Genomic DNA, 15,878 nt, shown 5'->3' with positions numbered 1-15,878 from the left:
CCATTTACAGCAACATGGATGGATCTAGAGATTGTCATATTGAGTGAAGTCAGACAGAGAAAGACAAATATGATATCACTTATATGTGGAATCTTAAACAAAAAAGGTAGAAATGAACTTATTTACAAAACAAAAGTAGAGTCATGGATGTAGAAAACAAACTTATGGTTACCAGAGGGAAAGGGTAGGGGGACAAATTGGGAAATTGAGGTTGACGTGTACATGCTACTACATGTAAAATGGGCAACAAGGACCCAGGACCTACTGTACGATACAGGGAACCCTACTCAGTCCTCTGTAAGAGCCTAAATAGGAAAAGAATCTGAGAAAGAACTGATAAATGTATATACATATATAAGGGAATCACTCTGCTGTACACAGACTAACACAACACTGTTAAACCAACCACATGCTAATATGGAAAAGGTTCAGATGCTTTGCCCACCACTGCCCCACTCCAGCTTTTTTCAGGAGCTTGGCCGTGATGGTGGAGCAGGAAGACCCCAAGCTCACGTCCTCTCACAGGCACACCAAAATGACAAATACTTACAGAGCAGCTATTGATAACACAGACCAGAACCTACCAGGGAAGACCTTCTACAACTAAAGATGTAAAGAAGGAACAACAGTGACACAAGCCGGAAGGGCTGAGTCACAGCAGAGCCAAGCCCCACACCCCTTGGGAGCAGGGGGTGAGCAACCCACAAACGGGGGGACAACTACATTGCAGAGGTTCCTCCACTCAAGGAACAAGAGGTCTGAGCCCAATTCCGGGCTCCCCAGCCTGGGGATCCTGCGCCAGGAAGATGCGCGCCTGGAATGTTTGGCTTTAAAGGCCAGTAGGGCTTACATCAGGCCATCCCTGAGGGCCCGGGGCAGGAGCAGTAATCTGAGAGAAGCCCGGGTCAGCCCCCCAGCTGATCCTGGTGAGTCTCCCAGGATGCTGGAGACTGAAGCTCCTGGGGGCCACAGTCACAGGCATGGCCATTCCTTGGAGCGCCTTCCACCACGTGGACAATGGTGCTGGCACACGCCACCGTGGATCCCCTCCAGTGTGTCACCTGGCCCTGCCCTGGCCACCGCCTGAGGCCCCAGTACCAGGACTCCTCAAGCAGAAACGCATCCCCACCTACCAGCAGATGGGCTGCCCTAAGACCCCTGGGTCCACAGCCCCCCTAGACTCACCAGTGAGCCGGCAACCAAGCCCAGAACCCCTGGACCTGGCCATGCCCTCAGGACAGTGCCCGTCACCAGTGGGCTGACACCAGCTCTAGGGTCCTAGGGCCTGGCAGCCAGGGAGCCTAGGACCCAGCCCCCGAACCCTGGGCCCCCGCCAGCCCTAGGACCACGGAAGGCCCAAGGTCTGCTGTGGCAGGACACAGCCCACCCAATGCCAGCCCTGAGATGCCTGGGCCCCTCAGCCAGCTGCCCCACGCAGGCTGGCACCAGCCCAGGTCCCTAAGGCCTGGCACCATTGATCTGGGACCTGGCTCCACCCATCACTATGCCAGCACTTGCCCCAGGTCCCACCCCAGGCTCCAGTCCCCCCTCCACCTCCAAGCCACCAGGAGCTCTACACATCTTGGACCCCTCAGCAAGTCCCCCAGGATCCAGCATCACTCATCAGCAGGCCGGCACTGGCTCTGGGACACCCTGCAACCTGCAGCAGCTGTGTTAAGATCCCAGCCCCATTCCCCAGCAGCTGACACAAGATCCAGAAACGCTGGCCCCAGAGCAGCCCACCCTGGAATTGCTCCCCGCCAACCCCGCCATGGGCCAGCACTGTCCCTGGGACCCCCAGGCCCTGTAGCCATCCTCCTTGTGACCAGCCCACAGTGGCCAGCAGCCTCCACACAAGACAAGGCCTAGTATCAGAGCCAACTGTACCAGAGCCACAAAACGCCTCCCAGACTACCCATGGCGGTCAGCCCACCACAACAGAAAGACACAGGCAGCCCACCTAGGGTTTACTACAACATACGGCTCTGCTGACCAGAGGGGACCTGTGTGCTACAAGAGGCCGCTTCTCCAAGGTCAGGACACACAACCAACCCACCAGATACATGGAAATAAAAACAGCTAACTAGGCAAAACGAGGCAACAGAGGAACATGTTCCAAGGCAAGGAACAAGTTAAGAACCCAGAAGCACTAGGTGAAATGGAGGCAGACAGTCTACTTAATAAAGATTTCAAGGTGGGATTTCCCTGGTAGTCCAGTGGTTAAGAATCCACCTGCCAATGCAGGGGACATGAGTTCAATCCCTGGTCAGGGAACCAAGATCCCACATGCCATGCAGTGCGACCAAAAAACAACAAAGGAGAAGAAATTTAAAAATACCCGGATACAAATGAAAACAAAAGGCCAATGATTCAAAATTGATGGGATGCAGCAAAAACAGTTCTAAAAAAATAAAACAGGACACCACAAAACTCTAAGAAGAGAATACAGGCAAAACATTATCTGACATAAATCTTGTCAATGTGTTCTTAGGTTGGTCCGCCAAGGCAACAGAAATAAAAGCAAAAATAAATAAATGGGACCTAATCAAATTTACAAGGTTTTACTTTTAAAATCCTTTTTCATTTTAAAAAGCTTTTAAATGAAAAGACTACCTACAAAAAGACTGGGAGAAAATATTTGCAAATAATGCAACCAATAAGGGTTTAATTTCCAAAACACACAAACAGCTCATACAACTCAATAACAGAAAACCAAAATACCCAATTTAAAAAGTGGGCAGAACACCTTAAAAAGGCATTTTCCCAAAAAAGATATACAGAAGGCCAAAAGGTACATAAGAGATGCTCAATACTGATTACTAGAGAAATGAAATCAAAACCACTCAGACCAGTCAGAATGGACATTATTAAAAAGCCTATGAATAACAAATGCTAGGGAGGATGTGGAAAAAATGGAACCCTCCTACACTGTTGGTGGGAATGTAAACTGGTGCAGCCACTGTGGAGAACAGTATGGAGGTTCCTTAAAACGCTAAAAAATAGAGCTATCATATGACCCAACAATCCCACTCCTGGGCATATATCTGGAAAAGACAAAAACTCCAATTCTAAAAGATACATGCACCCCAATGCTCACTGCAGCACTATTTATAACAGCCAGGACATGGAAGCAACACAGATGTCCATCAACAGAGGAGTGGATAAAGAAGATGTGGTACATATGTACAATGGAATACTACTCAGCCACGAAAAACAATGAAATAATGTCGTTTGTAGCAACATGAATGGACCAAGAGGCAATCATACTAAGTCAAGTCAGACAGAAAAACAAATACCATATGATACCACTAAAATGTGGAATCCAAAATGTCACACAAATGAATTTATTTACAAAACAGAAAGACTCCCAGACACAGAAAATAAACCTGCAGTTAACAAAAGAGAACAGTGAAGGACAGGTTAGGAGTTTGGCATTAGTAGATACACACTACAGCATATAAAATGTATAAAAAACATGGCCCTACACTACAGCACAGGAACTATATTCAATCTCCATAATAAAACACAATGGAGAAGAATATGAAAATATATATATACACACACACTGCTGCTAAGTCGCTTCAGTCGTGTCCAACTCTGTGCGACCCCATAGACGGAAGCCCACGAGGCTCCCCCGTCCCTGAGATTCTCCAGGCAAGAACACTGGAGTGGGTTGCCATTTCCTTCTCCAATGCATGAAAGTGAAAAGTGAAAGTGAAGATGCTCAGTTGTGTCCAACTCTTCGCGACCGCATGGACTGCAGCCTACCAGGCTCCTCCGTCCATGGGATATTCCAGGCAAGAGCACTGGAGTGGGTTGCCATTGCTTTCTAGAGTTACACTATTACAATCGTTGATCATATATTGAACTATACATTTGATCAACTACTTCAAGTCTAGTCATCATTTCCGTTGAAGGCTCAGTCATATACTTGGCAATACAAGAAATCATAATCTTGTGAAACAAGCAAAATGCAAATGGTATAGTTAATAACATTAGTGGAATTAAAAGTAAATATTTTAGCCATGAACCTCCCACATCAGTTTTTTTTTTAAGATTGTCAAGACTAGGGAATGGGTCACTTAGAGCAGAAATCTGATTTTTTATGTGGTTCAAATGTTTTATACATGTATATCTGAATCACTTTGCTATACACCAGAATCCAACACAGCATTGTAATCAAAACTACACTTCAATTAAAAATGAAAAAAGGAGCTTCTCTGGTAGTCCAACTGGTTAAGAATCTGCCTTGCAATGCAAGGGACACTGGTTCAATTCCTGGTCCAAGAAGATCCCACATGCCTTGGGGCAACTGAGCTCATGTGCCACAATTAATGAGCCCAGGCTCTGGAGCCCAAGAACTGCAACTCTTGAAGCCCATGTGCCTATGATCCACAACAAGAGACGCCACTGCAATGAGAAGCCCTCACACCACAACCAGAGAGCAGCCCCTGCTTGCTGCAGCTGACAGCTGGAGAAAGCCTTCATGTAGCAACAAAAGGCCAGCACAGCCAAAAATAAAAAAAAATATATTAAATTAAAAAAAATACCTAAGGGCATTTGAACAAAAAGTATGAAGACTATTTCAATAAATATTTTTTAAAAATTAAATAAAAAACAGTTTTAGGAGAGAAGTTTATAGTGATACACACTCAAGAAACAAGAAAACTCTCAAACAACCTAACCTTGCACCTAAATGAACTAGAAAAAGTAAGAACAAAACCCAAAGTTAGTAGAAGGAAAGATAAAAATCAGAGCAGAAATAAATGACATTGAGACAAAAAAAATAAGAAAATAAAAAGATCAATAAAACTAAGAGTTGGTTCTTTGAAAAGATAAAGTTGATAAGTCTTTATCCAGAGTAATCTAAGGAGATTTTGGTTAAAACCAAAAATGAAAAAGAAAAAGTTACAATTGATACCACAGAAATATAAAGGATCAAAAAAGACTATTACAAACAACTATATATCAATAAAATAGCAAAACTAGAAGAAATGGACAAATTCCTAGAAATGTACAATCTCCCAAGACTTAACAAGGAAGAAACAGAAAAGATGAACAGACCAATTACCAGTAATCAAATTGAATCAATAACTTTAAAAAACACCCAGGAAACAAAAGTGCAGAACCAGATGGCTTCATGGGTGAATTCCAGCAAACATTTACAGAAGAGTTGACCATTCTGAAGACTATTAAAAAACAACAACAACAAAAAAAAAACAAGAAGGAAGAATGCATCTGAACTCATTCTACAATGCCAGAATCACCTTGATACCAAAACTAGACAAGGATATCATACAGAAAAGAAAATCACAGGTCAACATCACTTGATGAACACATGCAAAAATCCTCACTGATCCCAATTACCACACTGATTCCAATAATACACTAAAAGGACCATACACCATGATCAAGTAGGATTTATCCCAGGGATGCAAGGATTTTTCCAGTATCAATAAATCAATCAGTGTGATACACCATACTGACCAACTGAAGAATAAAAACGATATGATCATTTCAATAGATGCAGGAAAAAGCTTTGGATAAAATTCAAAATCCACTTATGATTAAAAAAAAAAACCCAACTCTCCAGTCCTGGGTATAGAGGGAACATACCTCCACATATACTAAGAAAAATGGAGCTGGAAGAATCATACTCCCTGACTTCAGACTATACTACAAAGCTACAGAAGTCAAAAAAGTATGGTGCTGGCACTAAAAAAGACATATTAGCTAAGACAGGATAGAAAGCCCAGAAACAAACCCACATACTTATGATCAACTAATCTACAACAAAGGAGGCAAGAATAAACAATGAAAAAATGATAGTCTCTTCAGTAAGTGCTGGGAAAACTGGACAGCTGCATATAAAAGAATGAAATCAGAACATTCTCTAACCTCATACACAAAAATAAGCTCAAAATGGATTAAAGACCTAAATGTAAGGCTGGATACTATAAAATTCTTAAGAGAAAAACTTAGGCAGAATACTCTTTGACATAAACTGCAGCAAGATCTTTTTGAATCCACCTCCTAGAGTAGTGGACATTAAAACAAAAACAAATAAATGGGACCAAATTAAACTTTAAAAGCTTTTGCACAGCAAAGGAAACCATAAACAAAATGAAAAGACAACCCATTGAATGGGAGAAAATATTTGCAAATGATGTGACCAACCAGGGATTCTACCTTCAAAATACACAAACAGTTCAGGCAGCTCAATATCAAAAAAGAAAAAAAAAATGAGCAGAAGATCTAAATGGACATTTCTCCAAAGAAGACATACAGATGGGCAAAAAGCACATTAAAAAATGCTCAACATCACTACTTTTTAGAGAAATGCAAATCAAAACTACAATGAGGTACCACCTCACGCTCATGAGAACAGCCATCAATAAAAAAGGTCAACCAACAATAAACGCTACAGAAGATGTGGAGAGAAGGGAACACTCCTATACTGCTGGAGGGAATGCAAACTGGTGCAGCCACTATGGAAAGCAGTATGCAGGAAATAGCTAACATCTGACGCTGCAATCCCACTCCTGGGCATATGTCCTGTCAAAACACATAACTTGAAATAATACACGCACCCCAGTGTTCACTGCAGCACTATTTACAATAGCTAAAACATGAAAGCAACCTAAATGTCCATCAGCAGATGAACGGGTAAAGATGTGGTACATATATACAATGGAATATTACTCAAACACAAAAGAGAATGAAATAAAGCTATTTGCAGCAACATGGATGAACCTAGAGATTATCATACTAAGTGAAGTAAGACAGACAGAGACAAATATATGATAGCCCGTATATGGGGAAATCTATAAAAATGTAAAATGAACTTATTTACAAAACAGAGAGTCACAGATGTAGAAAACAATCTACGTTACCAGGGGGAAAGTGGGAGGATATATGTGTGTGTGTACACACACACACACACCTGAATCATTTTACGGTATACCTGGAGCACTACACTGTAAACTAACTATACTTCAATTAAAAAATAAAATAAAAAAATAAAACTCTCCCCTCTAAAACAGAGAGTTGATTTTCTAAAAAATGTGGAAAAGTAAAATTCAAGACAGAAAGAAAGAAAACAAGAATGCCCACTCTCACTACTTTTATTCAACATACTATTGGAAGTCCTAGCCACAGCAATCAGAAGAAAAAGAAGTAAAAGGGATCCAAATTGGAAAGGAAGAAAAACTGTCACTGTTTGCAGATGACATGATACTATACATAGAAAATCCTAAAGATGCCACCAGAAAACTGCTACAGCTCATAAATGAATTCAGTAAACTTGTAGACAACAAAATTAATATAGAGAAATCCATTGCATTTCTATACATTCACAACAAAAGGTCAGGCAGAACACTGACATAAATCATAGTGATATTTTTTCAATTCTTTTCTTAAGACAAAGGAAATGAAAGCAAAAATAAATAAATTAACAAGCTTTTGCACAGCAAAGAAAACTAATGACAAAGTGAAAAGTCAATCTACTGAACAGAAGATATTTGCAACTGTTAAAACCAATAAAGAGTTACTATCAAAAATTTACAAACAACTCATACAACTCAATATAAAAAAAATTTTTTTAAAGGGCAGAAGACTTGAATATACATTTTTCCAAAGAAGATATATAGATGACCAACAAGCACATAAACAGATGCTCAACACTGCTAATCAGGGAAATGCAAATCAAAACCACAAAGAGCTATCACCTCATACCTGTCAGAATGGCTATCATCAAAAAGATCACAAAAATCAAATGGTGGTGAGGATGTGGAGAAAAAGGAACCCTTGTATATTATAGGTGGGACTGTAAATTGGTGCATCCTCTATGGAAAATTGTGCACGTTCCTCAAAAAACCAATAAGGCGTCACTGTTGGCTCAGTGGTAAACAATGGTGGTAAACTGGTGTCAAACAAGAGACACTAGTTTGATCCCTGGTCCAGGAAAGTCCCATATGCCTCACAACCACTGAGCCCATGCACCACAGCAACTGAGCCTATGTTCTAGAGCCTGGGGAGCCGCAATCACTGAAGCCCACGTGCCCTAGAGCCTGTACTCTGCAACAAGAGAAGTCACCACAATGAGAAACCTGTGTTTCAGTGCAAACTGAAACTAGAGAGTAGCCCCTGTTCGCTACAACTACAGAAAAAAGCCTGCACAGCAACGGAGGCCCAGAACAGCCAAAAATAAATAAATTATTTTTAAAAAACTAGAACTGTTACACCATATGATCCAGCAATTCCACTCCTGGATATAAATCCAGAAAAAATGAAAAAAAGATACATGCGCCCCAAAACTCATAGCAACGTTGTTTACAATAGCCAAGACTTGGAAGCAACCCAGGTGTCCATCAACAAGCAAATGGATAAAGACATGGTAAATATATATAAGGGAATATTGAAGGTGAAGTCGCTCAATCATGTGCGACTCTTTGCAACCCAGTGCACTGTAGCCTACCAGGCTTCTCCGTCCATGGGATTCTCCAGGCAAGAATACTGGAGTGGGTTACCAATTCCTTCTCCAGGGGATCTTCCCAACCCAGGGATCGAACCCGGGTCTCCCGCATTGGAGGCAGACGCTTTAACCTCTGAGCCACCAGGGAAGCCCTGAGGGAATATTAGCCACAGAAAAAGAATGAAATTTTGCCACTTGCAGAATTGTGGACAGATCTGGAGGGTATTATTCAGAAAAAGACAAACACTGTTACCCTTTTGTATGTGGCATCTTAAAAAAACAGAAAAGAAGCAATAAAACAAAACAGAAACAGATACAGAGAGCAAACTAGTGGCTGGTTGCCAATGGGGAGAGGAAATCATGGAAGGACAGGGTAGGGATTTAAAACTATCATCGTTACTCCCCAACTCTCTTCCATGGCAGCTGGACCAGTCACACTGACACTGGGTTGGGAGACCCTCTCCCCTCACACACCTGCAGCCCCACCTGATGAATGCCCCACCAGGAACGGTCTCCCAGGACAACACTACACCTGAAAGCAAGGCCTGTCTAGGACAGTCCATGGCCTCTGCCATCCTTTCACCACATCTTTTTCTCGATTTGTAAGCACTCTTTATAAAACAAGCTCTTTGTCACATGGATTTTGTACCATATTTTCTTCCAGTTTGCCGCTGTATTTTTTTTTCAATTTTGCCAAGAAGAAATGGCATATAATTATGCAATTTAATGTATCGATCTCCTCTTTTGTGACTTTGGGGGTCTCTTGTGTATGTCCTTTGTTGCTCAGTCATGTCCAACTCTTTGCCACTCTGTGGACTGCAGCCCAACAGGCTCCTCTGTTCATGGGATTCTCCAGCCAAGAATACTGGACACGGTTGCCATTCCCTCCTTCAGGGGATCTTGCAGACCCAAGGATGGAAGCCAGGTCTCCAGTACTGGCTGGCAGATTCACCATCACCTAGCAACCAGGGAAGCCCATTGGGGGTCTGGAAACGACTAAACAGGCCTTCTCCACTCAAGAGTATGAATATAACTGATCGCTCTTTATGTGTTTTTGTGGTTTTATTCTTCACACTTAAGTCTTTGAGTCATCTGGAACTCATTTTCATACAGGGGTGAGATCCAATTGCATCTTTTCCAAGCTGGTTACCCAGTCCCAACACCATTTATCAAATGACCTGTCTCTCCCTTAAAGACACTGAAAGCTACCTTATAGTCCAAGTTTCTATTTCAAAGCCTACCTTATTCACATCAAGTGGTCCTTTCTGTGCCTTTCTGGTCTGGCGAGTAGAGGCTTCATCCAGTTCCCTTTGTTCTAGCCTTAAACACCACTCTGAGTCTGAGCTGACTCCACACAGGTAAGGCCACTATTCTGCTCAAGACCTGCAGGGCAAGGATACCTAAGAAGCCACCCCGCCATCCACAGCTTAGAATAGGTTCCTGGCTGCCACGTGCATGACTTTTTCTAATCTTCCCAGAAACTCAGGAGGTTGGGAGGTGATCCAAGGGCGGGGCAGAGAGGGGTCCCCCAGCAGCCAGCCACCGGCAGCCCAGGCTCCGCCCAGAAGCCAACCCCCTGCAGAGGGTGGGGCCGGCTGCCACGTGCTCAGGAGATGCACTCTCACCAGCCTCGAGACAGTGAAAACCACACAGGTGTAACTCCTGCTCCTTGGCAGCACCCCGGACACTGGCTGCTGTTCTCAACAATCATCTCTCCCCTCCGAGGCCTCCCTCTCTGTGCCCGGGACTCCCCTGGGGAGACAGGGCCTCGGTCTCCACACACACACTCTCATGCCCCCACCCCTGTCTCAGGGATGAGAACCACCAGGCCCAGCTCTGAAAACTCATCTCCTCGCAAACGAGCTGTTCCTCGTGCTGCTGCTAGAAGACACTGCGAGACAGATGCGTGGCAAACATGGCCCTCATGGTCCCATGGTCCCCGGGCGTCAGCTGGCCTGGGAAGCAGCTACCCGCCTGCAGAGAGGAGTGTGTTGTCCACGATGACACATGGGACACAAAGGGTGTACAGGAGGCTACAGGAAGAGGGGCCAGATAAGAGCCCACCCTCTGGGGCCCTGGGCATGGTGGGAGGAGGAGGGAAGGCAGAGACCAACGCCAGGATGAGTCCCAAGAGCATCAGAATGAGCAGAAAAGGGGAGCAAGGGGAGGCGGGAAGGTGGGGCAGAGACCAGGGAAGCAGCCTAGGGTTCTTTATGGGTTTCCTGCACACAAACCCCAGTGTGGATGTCTGCTCCTGAGCCCCTACCTCCCGCAATAACCATCCCCCACACAATCCGGTCAGTTTCACTTCCTGAAGCAAAGCTGTTGAAATTGGTCCTGCCCTCACCTCCTTACACCCCAGTTCGAGTGTCCGTGTTCTCTTCCAGTTTACCCTGCTGGAGGGCAGCTTCCTTGATTGAAAAACACCCTCAACAAGTCAAACCCAGGCCTGTGCTCCCACCACACATATGCACACCCGCACACGCACACATACACACAGGCCTGGGTCCCTCACTCTCCTCCTTTCCTCCGGGTCACCCCTTCCCTTTCTCGAGGCTGAGGCTTCGGAGCGAAGGCTCCCACCTTCTGCAGTCTGACTATCAGCTCCTTGACATGGGGCTGGCGGGGAAAGAAGGGGACAGTCACACGTGTGCTGAGGACACTCCAGCCACACTGGCCCTGTCTGCACGCTGCTCCTTTCCTGCAAGATGACCGACCTCTTGAGAAACCACGGAAAGATTCCCAACCTCCAAAGTGCCCGGCGCCGCGCGCACCGTCACCCCGCCAACCACGGCATGCTCAGCTCCACTCTCTTCCCGCCTCGGTTACTCTCTGGTGACCCCCACCGCCCCTCCCGTCGGCCACGGGCAGGAAGACTCAGAAGATGCATTACTGAGACCCAGTGTCCAGCTGTCTCTGGAAGGGCACAGGCACCCGGAAAACATCTGCAAGACCCGCACGGGCCGCCGGTGCAAAGCCCTGTAACAAAAGACCACCCGGCTCGGTCCCCCGTGGATTCCACTTAACCACGTACCTGGCAAAAAGCAGGTGCTCAAGAAACCCTGGGGCGTCTGGCAGAACGACGAGTTCCCCGGAGGACGCGGTCCCCTCGGAGGAAGGTGCAAGGCTTCTGCGAGAAGGCCTGCTCTGGGTCCGGGCCCCTGGCGCCCCCCGCCCTTCCAGCGCCCCGCTCACCTGTAGGCCCAGGGCGACACGCTGCGCAGGTTGGTGGGCGGCCGGAAGCGGCGGTCGGCGGGCCTGCCCCCGGCCGGGCAGCTGGCGTTGCGCGCCTGCTCGCGCGGGCCCAGCTGCAGCGTGTGGTGGAAGGCGCCGAGCACGCCGGCCGCCAGTCGCCCGTACAGCTGTTCCAGGAGCTCCTCGGGCCGGTCCGCGCAGCCCCGCGCCCGTGCTGGCCGCCGGCCCGCCTTCGGGGCGCCCCCCGCCCGGCCCGGCGACAGCGCCAGCAGGACACCAGCAACCAACGCCCAGACCTGCGGGACAGGCCGCGCTCAACGCCGCGCGCAGGAGGGGCCCGCACCCTCGGCCTCCCGCGCCCCTCGCCCCGTGCCCTCCACCTCTGGGGCCCCGTCCCGCGCCCCACCCCTGGGTCCCGCGCCCCACCCCTGGGCCCCGCGCCCCCGCCTGGAGAATGGGTGCGGACCATGCCGGGCCCCGCGCGCCCTCCCCGCCCGTGCGCCGCCCTCGGGGACCCCGCGGCCCTGCCCCGCGCCGGCCCACGCGCCCCCCGCCACCGCCGCCCCGAGCTGGGGTCCGCCCGGGGCGCGGGTGTGCGGTGCGCGTGTGCGTGTGCCGGCCGGGCTGCTGCGCCGCGGGCTGCGAGTGCCTGTGACGGCGCCCGGGCCCCTCGGCGGCCCCCGCGTGTCCGAGGCGCGCGGGCCCCACGAGCCGCCCGGGCCCGGGACTGAGCCGGGCGCTGGCGCCGCGCACTCACCGGCGGCCCCAGCATCGCCGCGAAGTGGCTCCGGTGGTCGCGGCGGCGCGGACACGTCCGAGCGGAGCCGCGCGGCGCGGCGCGAGCGGAAGGAGGCGCCTCGGCTAGAAGGGAAGTCAGAGGGTCCGGCCGCGCGGGAAGAGCCCCAGGACGACGGGCACCTGGAGAGGAGCGCGCGGGCCTGGAAGCAGCCAGTCTCACCACGCCTTCCTGAGGGACTGGAGACTGAGTGTTCTGAACTGGGTGGGGGAGCGGCCGTTTGTCCTTCCCCCAAACGCCCAGGAAACGGCCCTTCTCTGCACCCACCCCCTCCCCCTAGCAGCTCAGAAAACCGAGCACCAAACACCCAACCCAGGCTGCCCTTTTGTGGCTGGAAACCGGCACCTTTGTGCGCACCTTTGGGTGTCTGGACGCCTGCTCCTGAAGCCGGGACTCTTAAGCGCGAGCAGTGGTGTGAAATAAGACCGATACTTTGTAAATAAAGACAATATACTTACCTGGAGGGATTCTATTTCAAGAACTAGCAAACGCGCTCGCTCGTTCTATAAATCTACCTTAATGCTTTTAGGTGGCGGCCTGGTGAATACGGTCATTTCACAGCAGTCATACTTTGCCAATAAAAACAAAAGAATGATAAGAGCTGAAAGGTTTCCGAAGGTACAGAAAATACACGATTTATGGTTCCTTGAACGGTTTCTAGCTTTGGTATTTGCCTTGTAAATCATTGGTGAAAACACATTTCAGTTATGCTGTGTAGAAAAACAACACTTTTGTATGCCTTGAATGCCCTATAACTGAAGAGGAATCGCCCTATTTACTGCTAAAAAGCCCACAGAAATTGCCAATTTAAGCAATTAACAGCTTGGTGAGTAAACGTTCCTTTTGAGGTTACTTTTTTATTTTTGACTAATAGATAAACTGTGTTCTTTGTTTCCTTTCTGGTAAAATGGGAATAAACATATCAATGCACAAACATACTGTTTGTGGGTGGTTGTTTTTTTCCCCCACTTTGGTAAAGGTGTGGAAATACTTTGAAAGGTAAGGCAGTACAGACAAGACTGTTCCCTCTGCATTATTCAACGAAATACCTTCCACTGTCTGATAACTCGGCAACTTCTCTCTCCTCCCTTGTTACTTGGAAACGAAAATATTTATTTTCCAACAGTTTTCATTATGTGAAAGGTCATAAACACTGAACATGCTCGCCCACTTGATAGAACATACAATTCATCTAACAAAGTTGAGAAATTCTCTTCTAACAGGTCAAAATCCAGTAGTCAGTACCCTCAGATCAGAACATACTTACGAAATAAACATGTTAACAGTTCAAATCCCACCCTAAGACAAGTGAGAAAAAGAGAAGGAAGTTCTCAAAAACCGAGCCCCCCATCTAGGCACCCAGAGCCGCTGTGGGGGCAGCTGTTTCCACTCACCTTCCTGGGTCAGGGCAGACCAGAACTCCTTCCCTCCTGTGAAGGTCAGCGCCTGGATGTCCCACCCACCCCTGCTCGTCACTCACCACCTTGGACACCTGAGGAGTCATCCAAAACTGGCCTCCAAGTAGCTACCCCGGCTCCACCCACCGCTCCCCATCAGGTCTCAGGTCCTGGTTCGTGTGGCGGCCCACCCCTCTATGGCGCCCCCCTGCCCTTTGCACACATACCCCACCCCCCACCTCCAGGTGTGATCACTGTGGATACCGGTTCCCAGTGCAGCCTGTGACTCACCTCAGGCACTAGCACTTTCTTCCCTCACCTTCTGCAATTCTCTGACCTCTGACCTTGCCTCTTCACCATTCCTCCCCCCACCAACAAGTCCTGGTGTCCTCCCCCCCACCGTTTGACAGTTACCCCAGTCCCTTGATCCTTTTTAGCTACTCTGTTCAGTTCACACAACTGGCTGACCACACACAGCTGTTTATGCCACCTGAGGCCTCCACCCACACCTCTGTGCATCCCACTTCCCGACTCACGGTCTCTTTTCCCAAGATGACTAGCTTCCATGTCCGTCATCGGATCTCTGCTCCCCTTCACCTCCATGCCCCGGGCTCTACACATTTCTTAGTCGTGCTGCTTCCACCCCTCCCGTGACCTAACACCCACGAATTGCTGCTGTTCTCCCCCGGGAATTAGAGCAGCAGCCCTGGCCTGGGGTAACCAATGGCATTCCCACTGGAACACCCACCTCCGTAAAAGGCAACACCAGCAGCCACTCAGCTCCTCAGCCGCAAACGTGGCCATCTGCCTCCCTTCTGGGCTTCCCTCATCAGGACTTGGGTGTGCCTTTCTCTCACTTGTCAGGGCTGGACTGAACTGTTAACATGTTTATTTCATTAAGTATGTGGTGTTGTTCAGCCCCTCAGCTGTGTCCAACTCTTTGCGACCCCTTCCTCTGTCCATGGATTCTCCAGGCAGGAACACTGGAGTGGGTTACCAGTTCCTTCTCCAGAGGATCTTCCTAACCCAGGGATTGACCCCAAGTCTCCTGCACGGGCACGCTCCACTTCCTAAACATGGCCTGAATTGGACCAATCCCAATGGCTCTCACTGCCAGAACAAGGCCGGCCCAGTGACTTCTCACCCAGGTCTCTGCGAGTGGTCCCCTCCCCCATCCCCTGACACCAGTGGGGTCACTTTCTAGAAGTTAAATCAAGTCACATCACTCACCTTCCTCTCTGCTGTTGCTAGAAGACCTACTCCTGCCTCCCTGGTGGATAGCAGCCCCTTGCCTGCTCCCACCACACCAACAGCCCCAGAAACTCTAGCTCTCTGCCCCCAACACCCCCAGATCCCCCTGCTTGTGGGTCAGCACCTGCTCCTCCAGGGCACTGCTGCCCTCGAATCATCACCTGGTGCTAATACAAACGCCCCTCCCAGAGGGGTTCCCAGATCGTCTCCACCATCGACACTCTCCTGATGCGCCTTCATTTCATCTTCTAACTGCCCTCATCAGAGCTGTGGTGTTCCCAGTAGTTAGGTGTGGATATGAGAGCTGGACCATAAAGAAGGCTGAGCGCTGAAGAACAGATGCTTTTGAAGTGTGGTGTTGGAGAAGACTCTTGAGAGTCCCTTGGACTGCAAGGAGATCCAACCAGTCTATCCTGAAGGAAATCAGTCGTGAATATTCATTGGAAGGACTGATGCTGAAGCTGAAACTCCAGTATTTTGGCCACCTGATGTGAAGAACTGACTTACTGGAAAAGACCCTGATGCTGACAAAGATTGAGGGCAGGGGGTGGCAGAGGATAAGATGGTTGGATGGCATCACAGACTCAATGGACATGAGTTTGAGTAAGCTTCAGGAGTTGGTGATGGACAGGGAAGCCTGGCATGCTGCAATCCATGGGGTCACAGAGTCAGACATGACTGAGCTACTGAACAACTGCCCTAGAGCCCACTAAAACTACATTCACCATCTGTCTCCCCGGCCAGAATTTAAGCTCTTTGAGGACTG

The 15,878-nt window shown here is 48.4% G+C and overlaps 1 protein-coding gene across 2 annotated transcripts in view; it reads right to left on the bottom strand.

Annotated features, from left to right (window-relative positions):
- The window catches only part of IL17D (interleukin 17D), a 34,060-nt gene extending 18,625 nt beyond the window's left edge, over positions 1-15,435 (bottom strand). The window contains exons 1-2 of one of the 2 annotated variants that reach the window (XM_018056543.1): positions 12,426-15,435; positions 11,669-11,964 (exon numbers count right to left, since the gene is read on the bottom strand). In XM_018056543.1, coding sequence (XP_017912032.1) covers positions 11,669-11,964; positions 12,426-12,440 — 311 coding nt within the window. In that variant the 5' untranslated portion in view covers positions 12,441-15,435. The other variant, XR_001918935.1, reaches the window with a different exon arrangement.

Source organism: Capra hircus, chromosome 12 (genome assembly GCF_001704415.2).
Source record: "Capra hircus breed San Clemente chromosome 12, ASM170441v1, whole genome shotgun sequence".
NCBI lineage: Eukaryota > Metazoa > Chordata > Mammalia > Artiodactyla > Bovidae > Capra > Capra hircus.
This window is presented reverse-complemented; position numbering and strand designations above follow the sequence as displayed.